The sequence below is a fragment of the Octopus sinensis genome, linkage group LG20 (assembly GCF_006345805.1).
Source record: "Octopus sinensis linkage group LG20, ASM634580v1, whole genome shotgun sequence".
NCBI classification, from domain to species: domain Eukaryota; kingdom Metazoa; phylum Mollusca; class Cephalopoda; order Octopoda; family Octopodidae; genus Octopus; species Octopus sinensis.
The window spans coordinates 17,330,446-17,345,732 of NC_043016.1; the positions used below are offsets into that span (position 1 = coordinate 17,330,446).

The 15,287-nt window shown below is 33.3% G+C and overlaps 1 protein-coding gene across 1 annotated transcript in view; it reads left to right on the forward strand.

Moving 5' to 3' along the window:
- The window catches only part of LOC115222592 (nidogen-1), a 173,238-nt gene that overhangs the window by 110,072 nt on the left and 47,879 nt on the right, over positions 1 to 15,287 (forward strand). Inside the window, exon 6 of the mRNA XM_029792880.2 lies at positions 5,598 to 5,621. Within this exon, the coding sequence (XP_029648740.1) occupies positions 5,598 to 5,621 (24 nt within the window). The remainder of the gene's footprint in view (positions 1 to 5,597; positions 5,622 to 15,287) is intronic.

The following is a 15,287-nucleotide window of genomic DNA, read 5'->3' on the forward strand; positions in this document are numbered from 1 at the left end:
TCATCTCTCTATGGTTAAAGTTCCTATTCTGCCAAGTTTGACTTTGCCCTTCATCCCATTGAGATTGATAAAACAAGCACTTGTCAAGTACTGGTGTTGATGAAATCAACTGGCCCTCTTTCACAAAATTTCACACCATGTGTCTATGGTAGAAAGAATTACTGTGCTAGCATAGTTTACATGAAATTTTAATGGGAAATTTTAAGCTAGGGGACTTTAAAATGGAAAGTCTGTACCACAGAACCAATGGTAGTTTCAGGCAGGTTGGAATCAAATGAACTAAAGAGCAGATTTTATGAAAGATATACAATGCTTTAATGTTGATTCTTTATTAACATATTTAAATAAATATCTACAGTTTCACATGAATGAATTTACGTGCATGGCTACACGCAGCTTATTCCTGTCACTGGCAAACATAACTTTCTTCTCTGAGCTGCTCAATTCACAATCACTATATTCATTTCGTTCACCTTTTCTCTTGGACACAGCTCCATCTGGAACCAATTTAATGGCACTCATTACATGAAATAACCACATTTCTTGTGAAAATATCACAGACATTATTCTCCGTAATATTAACTTGGATTTTGAGTTTCTTGAATGATTTTTATGATTCAAACTTTTGCTTACTGCAATGCAATGCATGGCAAGAATTAAGTCTATTTTCGATTATGAAATTATATTGATGTAGATACATATTGCTTTATGTCTCAATGATCTCAATGTTATTTACAATAATCAATATATTTTCATTTGTACTCAAATACTATTTGCTGTTATTTTCTAAAATTATTTTCTTTTTCCCTATAAAACTCAGAATTGAAATACACACAAACACAGACATGCATATGCACACACGTGGACAAACACATACACATGGACACACACAAGTGCACACATACACACACACACACACACGTACACACACACATACACACACACACACACGTACACACACACACACGTACACACACACACACGTACACACACCACGTACACACACACACACGTACACACACACACGTACACACACACACGTACACCACACACACGTCACACACACCACGTACACACACACACACACGTACACACACACACACGTACACACACACACGTACACACACATACACACACATGTGCACACGACAGACAGACACAGACACACACACACACACACACACACACACTCACCCACCCCCACACACAAGTATATTATTTACAATCCCTGGGTTGTGAGTTTTTCCCCACACACTGTGAATGAAACATTCAGCTCTTGAGTAACTTTGCAGCTTCTACTGATTAACACTGTAAAAAAAAAAAGAAAGGTGTATACTCATGCTTTGAAATCTACATTTCCTGTTTGTCTCACCAAACCTATGGCGGCTGTCTGCTCCTTGCAGAGCTTAACCTCTTGGTGTGCCTATAATTGCTCTTCCTCAGCTTGAGATCATAAGCGCCTTTTGGGCCCTGAAAAGTCATTTAAAGGGCTGATAACAAAACCTGCAGCAATGTCTCATTTCAGTATTGACTCCTTTTCCTGCCTGTTTTATTATGAATATTCAAAGGCCATTTCAATCATCCACATGACTTGCAGGTTTTATATATCTGTATTAATGTGTACACATACACATATGTATGTGTGTGTGTGTGTGTGTGTGTGTGTATATATATATATATATATATATATATATATATATATATGATACATGTTTGTAATTCAAATTAAAGTCAAACAATTGTAGGCAATGCTAAATAATTAATAAATTAATTTATATGCATTGAATCTCTCTGTTTTCAAACTTATTACATATCTGTATATGTATATATATACTTTATTTAAAGCAGCAGAAAATTCAACAAAACAAAACAAAATCTGTTACTCTGAGTTTCCCGTTGCCGTTCATCTAGCAAAAACTGTCCGATGAACGGCAACAGGAAACTCAGAGTAACAGGTTTTTTGAATTTTCTGCTGCTTCAAATAAAGCATATTACTCTACCACTGGTATTTGAGTACCCTTTTTTCCACCTTGTTTCACATTTATGTGTTTACTCCGGTATATATATATATAGATACGCACACACACATATATGTATACTTATATATGTATATATACACACACACATTTATATATACATACACATATATATATATACATCAATACATACACAAATATATGTGTGTGTATATATATGTGTATATAGACTGAGACTTAGTCCCTGCTTGCTTTGTGAGATGCATACAAAAGTAAGCTTTTTGCCATTCTGTTTGACCTATTGCAGTTTTCTCTGACCCAGTTGAACAAGCCTTCATGCAATTGTCGTTTTTCCTGGAATGGTCAGCACTGGTTGATCTCTTTCTGGCTTCCTTCATTTGGTCTTCACATCAATGCAGTCTTTGCATACAAGGTGACCAGTAGGTGCAAAATGTGACCGTCAACAGTTGGGACTCGGGATTTATTGTGTGGAAGGATTAACTTATATCTAATATATATATATAAGTATATGTATGTATCATCATGTATATATATATATATATATATATAGCTGTAGAAACACTGCCAGATCTGACTGGCCTGGTGCAGCCTTCGGGCTCCCCAGACCCCAGTTGAACCGTCCAACCCATGCTAGCATGGAAAGCGGACATTAAACGATGATGATGATGATGATGATATATATATATATATATAATATATATATATATATATATATATATATATATATATGTATATATATATATGTCTTTCAAAGACTGACCAGCAGCAAAGATATCAACAAATTTTTTCTTCTTTCTCTATTTCTTCTTCCTTTCAGATACAAACACACACACACACACACACACACACACTCTCTCTCTCTCTCTCTCTCTCTCTCCCTTTCACTTCCTCTCCATTCCTCACCCTCTTGTACTATCATATATCTCTCTTCACCCCTACACACTCAATAAAACTGTAAAAAGTCAAAATTCCTGCAAAAGTTCAATTTGAAGACTCCACCAGAAAGGACGAAAGCGCTAATATATGATATATGATATAAGTTATATGATTTATAAAAACATGTAACATACTAATAAATATCTTTAAATATAAAACCATCCAGATTTCTGAGTACCTCATTTCTTCTGATATATAATACCTGTACATCATCTCCAAACCTTAATATATATATATATATATATATATAATTAATTAATAAGGGTGAGAGAATTAGATACTAATTTAATAGTATATTTATTCAACACCAAGTGGCCTAGTGCTACGAGAAACCTGGATTATTATAATATTTTATAACATATTACAATACTTTTACAAAACAAATATAAGAGAGTGGTCAATATATTGCTCACTCTAGCACCAGTTAATCCAAAAGGTTTCAACCACGAAGATACATGTTTCCCATGAAAGCCAGTACGACTGTTAGCTCACACGGACAGGGCAAGTAAAAAATAACAAAAATACAGATTATTTTGGGACAATTGTTTCGCTATTAATGAATTAAATGTAATATTACTTACAAAAAAATCCATTTGTAGCTCGTCAGCCAAGACTATCTGGATGAAATCCACTCAATCACACGCCAGATTTTACCATAACGATAAATACGCGTGTGGTTCAATTGATTACATCCGACGTTATAATTCAAATGCCCCAACCAACAGCGCGCCAAACTTTCACGGAAAACAGATACAGCATTTAGAAATAAATGCAGCATAATTATAATTAATTAATAAGGGTGAGAGAATTAGATACTAATTTAATAGTATATTTATTCAACACCAAGTGGCCTAGTGCTACGAGAAACCTGGATTATTATAATATCTTCGTGGTTGAAACCTTTTGGATTAACTGGTGCTAGAGTGAGCAATATATTGACCACTCTCTTATATTTGTTTTGTAAAAGTATTGTAATATGTTATAAAAATTATAATAATCCAGGTTCTCGTAGCACTAGGCCACTTGGTGTTGAATAAATATACTATTAAATTAGTATCTAATTCTCTCACCCTTATTAATTAATTATAATTATGCTGCATTTATTTCTAAATGCTGTATCTGTTTTCCGTGAAAGTTTGGCGCGCTGTTGGTTGGGGCATTTGAATTATAACGTCGGATGTAATCAATTGAACCACACGCGTATTTATCGTTATGGTAAAATCTGGCGTGTGATTGAGTGGATTTCATCCAGATAGTCTTGGCTGACGAGCTACAAATGGATTTTTTTGTAAGTAATATTACATTTAATTCATTAATAGCGAAACAATTGTCCCAAAATAATCTGTATTTTTGTTATTTTTTACTTGCCCTGTCCGTGTGAGCTAACAGTCGTACTGGCTTTCATGGGAAACATGTATCTTCGTGGTTGAAACCTTTTGGATTAACTGGTGCTAGAGTGAGCAATATATTGACCACTCTCTTATATTGTTTTATATATATATATAATATATATATATATAGATAAGAAAGTTGATATATATATATGTACATACATACACACACACAAAGACTCACACATGTTTACACATACTCACACACACATGTAGAAGAAACAAAATATACAATGTATGTGGCATGTTGTAATTCCATAAGTTTTCACTTAAAATTGCATAAATATGATAACAGAATTATTTGATACTTAGTAAAATATATAATCTCTCTAAGAATCCTATTTTTTATATCAGAAATGTGTTCTGAGTATTTTTTGTATGAACTAAAATGCTTCTTATATTAACTTGATTATTATTGTAATATTTAATCTTAAGTTTGATACTTGTAAAAAATAGTTATAATTGCAATGAATTTTTTTTTTTTTTGTTCTGGATGAATTTGGAACAAATTGAAATAACTTATTTCTCAGCATGGTATGTTTTCAGGAATATATACTTGCAAGAATGTATGATATTTTTTAAGTATTTTATCATCATTTAATTTCCAGCATTTTTAAATGTTTTGCTTATAATTTAAGTAATGTATTTAAATGTCATGTTGTCAAAGTTTGTACTTATAATTTTACATTTACATTGCCAATTCTGAATTGACAAATTTAACTCTATTTCTAAATTTCCAAATCAGATTTGTTTTATGATTTAAGTTCTTAGTAGCTTCTATATTTTCCAAATATTTCCAACAATTCACATCATGAATGTATCTTTCATTTTTTTTTTTTCCCTCTCTCAATTTTTCTTCTGCTGAAAGGAGACCCCTTGCAAACCTTCATGATTCTCTTCCTGCCTTGAATAGTAAATCACTTTTCAGATATCATTCACTAATAAATGTTATTGTGCAGTAAATAATTCAAAATTTGGTCTACAACATCCTTAAACAAGTCTTTCTACTAAATTGGAGAAAACCTCAACATCAATGAATCATTTCTAATGTAAACCTTCCAGCAAATGGATAAACTAAAATCTAATTATTTCTTTAATCTTCAGATGAAAACTGAAAGAAATTCCCGGTAGAAAATATTAATTAGCATAAGTAGTAATTAGAATTACTTTACCTTGATTAACATCCTTAAGAAGGTGCCCAGAGAAATATTTAACACCAAATTTTCTCTTCTGTTAACTTTTCTTTTATCTCTGTTTTGTCTGTACATTCTAGCAATTTACTCTGGAGAAATACCAGGTAAGTGGTTCAGTCAAGAATATACATTGGGCATTCCTCCATCAATTCACATCTTTCTATGAGTCTCTTCTTTACTTTTTAATCCTTCTCAAGATAAACAACCAATTTTCTTCAGCATATACAATTTTACATTTAATTTGTATGTATACATATGTATGTGCGTGCATGTGTGTTTCTGTAGATTGTAACTCTTTGTATGTGCATCTATACATGTCTTCATATATATACATATATAAATAAACACACACATATATATATATATATATATATATATATATAATATATATATATATATATATATATGAACGCATGTATAGATGCATTGTGTACTTATGTGTTTGCATTTTTGCATATGTGTTGTTTATAAATTTATGAATCTATCTGTATATTTTTACAGCATTTTAAAGGTGGCCTTTCACAGCCTTTATTTTAGAATTAAGATTATATTTTCTTCAGCTTTATGTTATAGTATAAGGGAAGCCATTCTGAAACAGCTTATATGAATTACCTCACTTGAATTGATACATCTTATCTAATCAATAGTAATAATGTCATTCCAAGAATTCTCTCAATTCTATACAAATTATACATCTAAATTAAATCCCTAATTTCATGAACAATTAGATGATGATGATGATGATGATGATGAATTAAATCATGTATAAATAAAGGAAAAACAAAGCCATTTCTCCTCTTGTGAAGATTTTAGTATGTTTTGAAATAGAATTAAACAGCAACAGCATTTATCTCACACACACACACACACAAATGTTTTAGTATAGTCCATAACCATGAAAGATATGAAATTATGGGCAAAATGGCCCACTTTACTAAATAAAACTTCAGTCACTATAGAAATATTATAATAATTATAATCATTGGAATTATGGAAATATAATAATTATAATCAGTAAAGTCTACTAATTAGACAATTAGTCACTATTATAGGAACAAGGGAGAAGACCTCGCTTCGATGAATTTCTTAAACCCCCCCCCTCTTTCTTTTGTTGTCCTTGTTGTGAACATCCACCCAAAGCCCGAAACTAACTTCTACATTCAGGGTTTTCATGCATCTGAAATTCCTGACCTGCCCTGGGTCTTCCTGCTGCTGTAAATTTTCAACTTTTCAATTAAGGAGGAGCAATGAAGTTGTATGAATCTCGCCAACTTTGGGGGGCTTGGAGCATAGCCTGTCGTCCAGATCAATCCATTATTGTTAAAAACACACTCACATATGGCGGTGCCCCAGCAAATGGCGGTGCCCCAGCAAATGGCGGTGCCCCAGCATGGCCACAGCTCAAGAGCTGAAACTGGAAAACATAAGCATAAATATGCTTCCACCACACACACACACACACACACAATGCAGCCCAATATAAAAGTGCCAGTGCAGTGCCACATAAAAAGCACCCAGCACTCTCTCTGAAGTGGTTGGCATTAGGAAGGGCAGCTTCCAGCTGTAGAAACTATGTCAAATCAGACTGGAACTTGGTGCAGCTCCCCAGCTTGCCAGCTCTGGTCACACTGTCCAACCCATGCCAGCATGGACAATGGACATTAAATGATGATGATGATGATGATGATGATATGTCTAAGAATCTATGTTGGAAGAAAACAGGCACCTGTATATTTGTCAACAGAGTGGGCACATTGATATTTATACAATTACAGTGTCACAGATCCATTGTAGCTAAGATTACCAATCAGTTTTGCACATGAGAGTTTGGTGGGGGTGGGGGTGGGGGATAACCTAATCTCAGCACATGTCAGAGGGGGCTAGTAGGAAAGGTTATTGTTATGACTTTTTGCTGTCATCAGGTTGGGTGGGGGTGGGTCATATAGTGCCACATTTAGTGTGTGGGTGTTGTGTGACAAACTGAAATGTAAAAAGAAAAAAGAAAAACCTGTGTGAAAAGTTCAGAGGGTAAGTTACCTTGAGTTATGTCCCTTGGACAAGAATCAGATTGTCTTCATGGTGTAAAAGAGATAACTGCCAGCTGAATGGGATTGGAACTGTGGGTACAGAGGAGGGAGATTGGAGTGTAGTCAGTCTTGAAATCAAAATCTTAAATTGTATATGCATGTGTGTGTTTGTATGTTATAAGCTGGGCATGGTAGATCTTGTGCTGCACTCTTGGACTGGTGATGAGAAGTACTGAGGGTGGAAGCTCTAACGTTCGGCAGACAGACTTGCAGAAATATGTGGGCATGACAGAAGGTTCTTTCCGAAGCAGATTTAACAAACAGTACTCCTGTAATATCCAGGAGAGGTGAAATGGTGCAGCCTTAGCTAGATATATATGGTCATTGAGAGAAAAGACTATGAATAGCAGTATCAAGTGGAAAGTAGTTGAGAGGTGTAAACCTTACCTCAATAGCAGTAGGAAGTGGTGCTGGCTGTGCTTGGTAGAGGAAAGAATTATACTAAAGAACTCTCTTCACTTGGTTACTGATCTAAACTGTAAAAGGAAATTTCTTCTGAAGTCACCCATATGAAAGGAAAGTTGTTTGGATACTGGCAGACTGCACCATGAATATAAATGGTGGAGCTACCACCATCAGGACTTACTGCTGTCACAATCTGAGGAATCAGCAGAAGGTCTACCACATCCAGCTTGTTACATACACTACACACACACACACATACATATACATGACCACACATGCTATTAAATTTGACACCCACATCATCCCCACTTTCTTCTCCTTTCCCTGCAATCACATCATCTCCATTCTCCCCGGACACTAACCCCAGCTTCTCTCTTCAGTCACCCTTTATTTTGTGAAGATGCTCAGATCCTTGTTCAAGCAGCATAATGCTAATTGAATTCCCTTTTGAACTCCCTACAAACTGGATGTCAGAGTTCCTTACTTCCAATGGAAGAGAGTTGTCACCACACTCTTCCTATCAGCCCCTCTGATGAGTATCGGGATTGAGTTTTCCTCCAAACTCTTGTGTTGCAAAACAGTTTGGTGAAATTGGCTGAAATGAATCTATAATACTGTATTTTATAAATATATATTTATATATTCAAACATAAAGAGAATCCCTTTATTGCCAGTAGAAGTAATAGCTCAGTCTATTAGGTTGCCTAGGTAACAGAAGCAATCAATTTATTTCTATAGAAATGGACTTCATATGTCTACCTGCCTATATACATCTTGTACACCCATAGTTCATATAAGTGTGTCTCTGGGTGTGAAAATAAAAATTTACTTTGAAACTCATTCAGTAACTCCTCTCTCCTATCTCACGTATCTTCCTCATCTTTCTCACCCTCCTACTTATGATTACCATCAATATTTACCTACTTACTTGGTAAATGCTAACAATAATGGTAATGAGGTCTACTATTTGGCCCAAAGCCATTTCTCTTGATTTTGTATCCTCACACATATAAGATCTAACATCATTAAGTCTATCCACATCACTTCTACTATCTACATTTCATCTTTTATGCAAGTTAAGGCTGCACATCCAAGCAGATCATTTTCAAATCATTTATTTTCATACTCTACAGAAAGCAGGTCTCAGGAGTTTCAAAGCCTAAATCTCACTCTCATGTGACATAACCCTTCTTATGTTTTTGACATAATATGTATATAAGATTTTAAAAAATCCTTTGTTAACAACAAGAACAACAACTCTTTGAAGCTCTCTCCCCCACATTTCTCACTTTAGCTCTATGCATTTACTCTGTTTACCTTCAGTACTAATTATGTTATCTTCATGAAACTATCTACCCTTCAAGAGAATCATTTGAGGATTTCCTAGACTTCATTTTATGGATGTTCCTCTTGCCATCTACCCATTTACATTCGGTTTATCTGAGTGACTGGTTCTCTTTTAATCTGTGAATGGTGTCAAGATTCTTATCTCCACTTTCCTTCTATATCAAGCAAGGATCCCTCCAAGATGGCACTGGTATCTTGATTATCCTGTTTCTTATCAGAATTATAGTCTTTCTTGTATTGACCATTAATTCCTGGGAGTACAGATTATTCTATTAGTTACAGACATTTTCTAAAGATTTTTCAATAGATTCTGCAATGAGAATCAAGTCATGATCACATGACATTTCCAAAATGTATGCAATTCTGGTGTCCTTAAAGATTATGAAGATTTCGAAGATTGTGACAGCATAGGTGAAGAATACCCTCATATCTAATGAATTTAAATTGTACACTGAATGAAGGAGTCCTGAACTCCCTCAAGTCACTTGTGAACCGATTATCTTATTGTAATTTTCTCATCACCCACCTGAGTACAGATCAGGGATCTCTGTTCACTTGTCTTGAAAAAGAACTCTTGCAGCTATATTTCTAAATATATGACACCTGTGTTGCCATATTCTGTTCCAATCCTAAACAGTGTGTTGCCCTAGCTGATTATATCTGGTGATGACTTTACATACCATATTCTCAGTTTCCATCCTAATTTAATTACTCAATCCATAAATATAAGACTTCTATAATTACTTCTCTCTGGAACATCATATTCACTTTTGTGGCTTTTGATGTTGGCATTACCAAACCAGTCATTAGGAATTAGAAGTAATTCCTATGGTATTGATTTAATCTGATGATTTTAGTGCCTCAGTATTGATCTCTTCAATATGAAAGATCAATAAATAGAACAATAAAATATTTATTGACAAAATTTCACAATATAGTAGGTGGTGGCTAATACTCTTGAAATAAATATTGTATTGGTACCATGAGTGCTATTTGTACCAGTCGTCTGTTTGGACACACGTGAATTTAACATAATGATTGAAATAGCAGAACTAACCTAGAAATATCAAGTTCTGAAGTTATTGAAGATAAAGGTAAATGGTTCAGTGAGATAAAATGTAAAAAAAAAAAAAAAAAAATGAAAAAAAAAATGAACTTTCTTCAAGCAGTCCAAATTCATGAAAAAGTCTAAAAAGAATCTGATATTTTCCTTTATAACTGAAGATACTTCAACTGATTACTTAAACTTAGCTTTCATACATGTATTGGCTGCTGTTGCTGTTGTTAAAAAGCCTCTTTTACAAAAGCATTTTTACAAAAGCATCTTTACAAAAAGCATTTTTACAAAATTATCTTATATTGACCTCACATATATGAAAGTTAAATATGAATACAAAGTATTATTAAGCCCTATACTCTTTGGACACCATTTAATCAGATTAATTAAGAAATATTTCTTGGTTAACCAATAAAATGTTCGAGGGTAACATTTAGCTATTATCTTTAAAAAACTGTGTTATTGACATAGAAATCTTTTTATATGTTGGAAGCAAATTTACTCTCATGGCAAGAATAAAAGAAATTTGAAAGTAAAATAATAAACAACATTTTCTTCACCGGATTTCGCCCATAATTAGTGAAAGTAATTAATTTAAAAACAACAAACTTGTATTCTGAATGAAATTTCAAATCTTTATATTTCTCCAAACTGAATTGATATTTAATCTAGTTTTAATGTAGACTTTACCTGTATATATATATATATTGATTTTTTAATTATATTTTGGTTAAAATAAGCTATCTGATATCCAAAATTTAAACCAGAATCTTAATTTCATTGAATGTCTGTGTAAATATGTGTATAGATATTGGTGTGTGAAAATCTGAACTCACTGAGATTTCAAGTGAAATGACAAGTTTTCTTCCTGCATGTTGTTGACTTTTCTTAAAACAGTTAATAATAATTTTTTTCTTTGAATTCTATGAAATGTTTCCTTCATAACCGAAATGAAAACAAAATGTTAACACTTTAAGCAATTCTCTGATTTTTAACGAATTTTTCAAGTAAATGTTCTTTTTTTTATCTTTATCATTATCTCATAATATATTGCCATAATATATTTCAGGAATGTCTTGCCCAGGCATATATATTAATGTATAAATAACTTAGTTATTAAGAAATACTGTGAATTAATTGATGCTTTGCATTTTCATTATGTTGATGAATTCATCCAAACATGATATTGTTTGGTTTAAGAGTTCTTTCCGTTTCAACAAGCTGAAGTACTCTCCAGTTAATTACTCCCCAGATAACGACTTCACATCATTAAACTCAGTAATTTACATTTCTTTCAAGCAGATTGATTCTTTTTGAAGTTTCCTTGTAAACTTAGCTTTAGTAATACTTGTATTTTTTTTTCTTTGAATAGAAGACACAGTGTTTTATTACTTCAGTGTCAAAAGAGTATATTAATATATTTGTGTTCTTTTTATTCATTTTTATTGAATAATCAAAACATTGCAAAAAATCAAAGAAAAATCACATTCCGAAACAAATACATAAATTCCAGTAAACATTTTTTTTTCTCTTGATAATATGGGATTTATATTTTCTAAATAATATGATTTAAGGAAATTTGTTCTACAAAAGCTTCCAGCTCTTTGAAAACTATCAAATTTTATACATTTGTTTTATAAAGGAAAGCCATAATCCTTATTCTATCTATTTGACCGTAATACATTTCTCGATTGGTAAATTATTCTCAATCATTCAATACTTAGCGGCATGTTCTGATTCTTTCTTCTATGTCATGTGATTTGTGATTCTCTTCTCCAATATTTTAGCATGCTTATTCTTCACTACTGTGATTGTATAATACAAAAATGTACGGTAACTCTAAAATTTCTCTTTTACTGATAGAACTTTCCAATTCATCGCTTACATTTATTTGTTCCAATAATTATGAGTGAATCATTTGTTTTATCAAAACAAATAACATCATGATAACAACAAAAATGAATACTTCTGCGATAACAACTTTTTCTTCATCCTAACAACTTTTAACACGACATGTCATTGCCACATTTCTTCAAATGCTGGCAACAACATCGCATAACCCTTTCCAAATAACTCTTGCAATGAAAAAAAGAAAAAAATGTCTGAAAATGGGAATGATTGATGGTTTGTGAAGTTGTTTGAAACACATTTAAAGAATAAATCTGAAGAGGTAGGTGTGTGTATATGTGTTATATATGTAAATGATATATTCATCTATATATATGTATGTATGTATGTATGTATATTTTTATATATGTGCATTGTATTAGATTATATATATATAGATATGTATATATATATATAGATATCTATGTATATACACACATACATACATATGTATGTATGTATCTATGATATATATATGAATGTACATAAATTTATACATGAACATATGCATGTATGTGCATCTATGTACATGCACACATATATATATATATATATATATATGTGTGTGCATGTATATATATATATATATATATGTATAATAAATAGACTGACAGAAGCAGTATTAATACCAAAATATAAAATATTCACCACTTAAAAGTGGATGTTGTGTTAGAACACACAGATACTGTAATACTTTCCTTGAGAGAAAAACTCTCTTATGGTTTTTTTGAGGGCATAAAAGCACATCATAGTTATTGCCAGTGGCAGACAATCACAGTTACTTCCACTGCCAGGACTACCAGATCACGAGATTTTGGCCTCATTTGACCTTGTCAATAGTATATACTTGACCACTAGAAATAGAAGAAACTGTTGCGCTAACAATATACATAGAAACACAGAGCTCTATCAGGCACTGGTCTTATTATATAAAAAAAACAAAACAAATAAAGTGACAAAAGCAGTATAAATATCAAAATTCCTCAAGCTTTTAATGACACCAGTGCCTGATTGGGCTCTGTGTTTCTATGTATATTGCTAGTATAGCAGTTATTGCTATTTCTAGCAGCCAGGTATCTACCATTGACAAGACCAAAAGAGGCCAAAATCACATGATCTGGTATTCCTGGCAGTGGAAGTGGCTGTGATTGTCTGCCACGGGTAATAGCTATGATATGCTTTTATGCAGTGATAAACAATATGGGAATATTTCTCTCTTGGTAAATATTGCAGTACTTGTCTGCTCTAAAATAACATCCACTTTTAAGTGGTGAATAATTTGTTTATACACACACATATATATATACACACATACACATATACACATTATATATATATAAACATATATATATATTATATATATATATATTATATATGATGTGGCACTGAAAATGTAATAAAGGCATTTCAAAATAAACTATTCTCTTCTATACAGAAGCATGATATCTATTGCACGTCTAAATAAAACTTTAAGTGTGTGTGTGTGTGTGTGTTTATATATATACACACACACACACACACACACAGAGTTTCTCAGATTGGAACCTGGTGCAGCCTCCTGGCTTGCTACTCAGTCAAACCGTCCAACCCACGCCAGCATGGAAAGTGGATGTTAAGCGATGATGATGATAGACACACACAGTTTATATATATATTATATATATATATATATATATATATATATATATATATAAACTTACATTAGAATCACATATACATGAAAGTGTGTAATAAGCATGAGGTGGTATCAAAAAGTTCCCAGACTAGTTCTGTACCATGCCAACAGATGGCAGCACATGGTTGCATGTGCAGTGAAAGTAAGAAAGATTCTTTCATGAGGCAATGTTCCAAATGACATCACTGTGTTTACTTAGCAAGTTGTGAAATTTGGTTTTTAGTGATCCTGTGTATGCTGTGTTTGTCTGTGATTTTTGTCATGGATAGGATCAGAGAGCCAATGTGATATTTTGCATTAAATTTCGGAAGTCTGCTACAGAAATGTTGACCATGCTTCAGCAAATTTATGGTGATGAGCCAATGGATTGTACACAATGTTTTGAGTGATACAGGTGCTTCAAAAGTGGAAAAATGTCCCTCAAAGATGATGAGTGATCTGGAAGACCTGCCATGAGCATCACCCCTGGAAATGTGGTGTTGTGCACTGAAAATCCATCCTCCAGGGCCATACCATCAATCAAAAGTCCTACTGTGACATTTTGAAGCATTTGAGAGGGGAGATTTGACAAGGGCAACTAGATTTGTGGTGTGCAAAGAATTGGATTCTTCATGATGACAATGCACCTGGTCACCAAACTCTCCTCGTCAGTTTCTCACCAAAGACAACATGGTATCACTTCCACACCCACCCTATTCACCAGATTTAGTACCTGCAGACTTCCATCTCTTCCTCAAGATGAAAATGCAGCTCAAAAGGTCGCTGTTTTAACACTGTTGTTCAGATCCAGAGTGAATCACAGGAGGTCCTTGACTCACGGAAAATGACTTCCAGGGCCAATTCCAAAAGTGGCAGGAATGCTGGGACAGGTTTGTTGCTGTGCAAGGTGACTATTTCGAGGATGATGATGTTGAAACTTACGTTTAATAAAAAACAACTTACTAACCAAACTAGTCTGAGAACTTTTTGATACCCCTTTATATATATAGATCTGACTGGACTGGTGCAGCTTTCGGGCTCCCCAGACCCCAGTTGAACCGTCCAACCCATGCTAGCATGGAAAGCGGATGTTAAATGATGATGATGATGATATACTGGGAAAATATCAACAAATTTCCCAGTGTAGATCAAACCATAAATCTCCTACAATCTAAGTCAGTATACTATTCTACACTTTATTTTTTTACCTTCTTTTAGTCATATGTTGGGACATGATAACCATTTTGCTCTAGAGGTATCGACATTCTCATAAGAGGCAGATTGAGATCTGGCCATTGGGCCACTAATACCTAGAGACACATTGTGATAATTT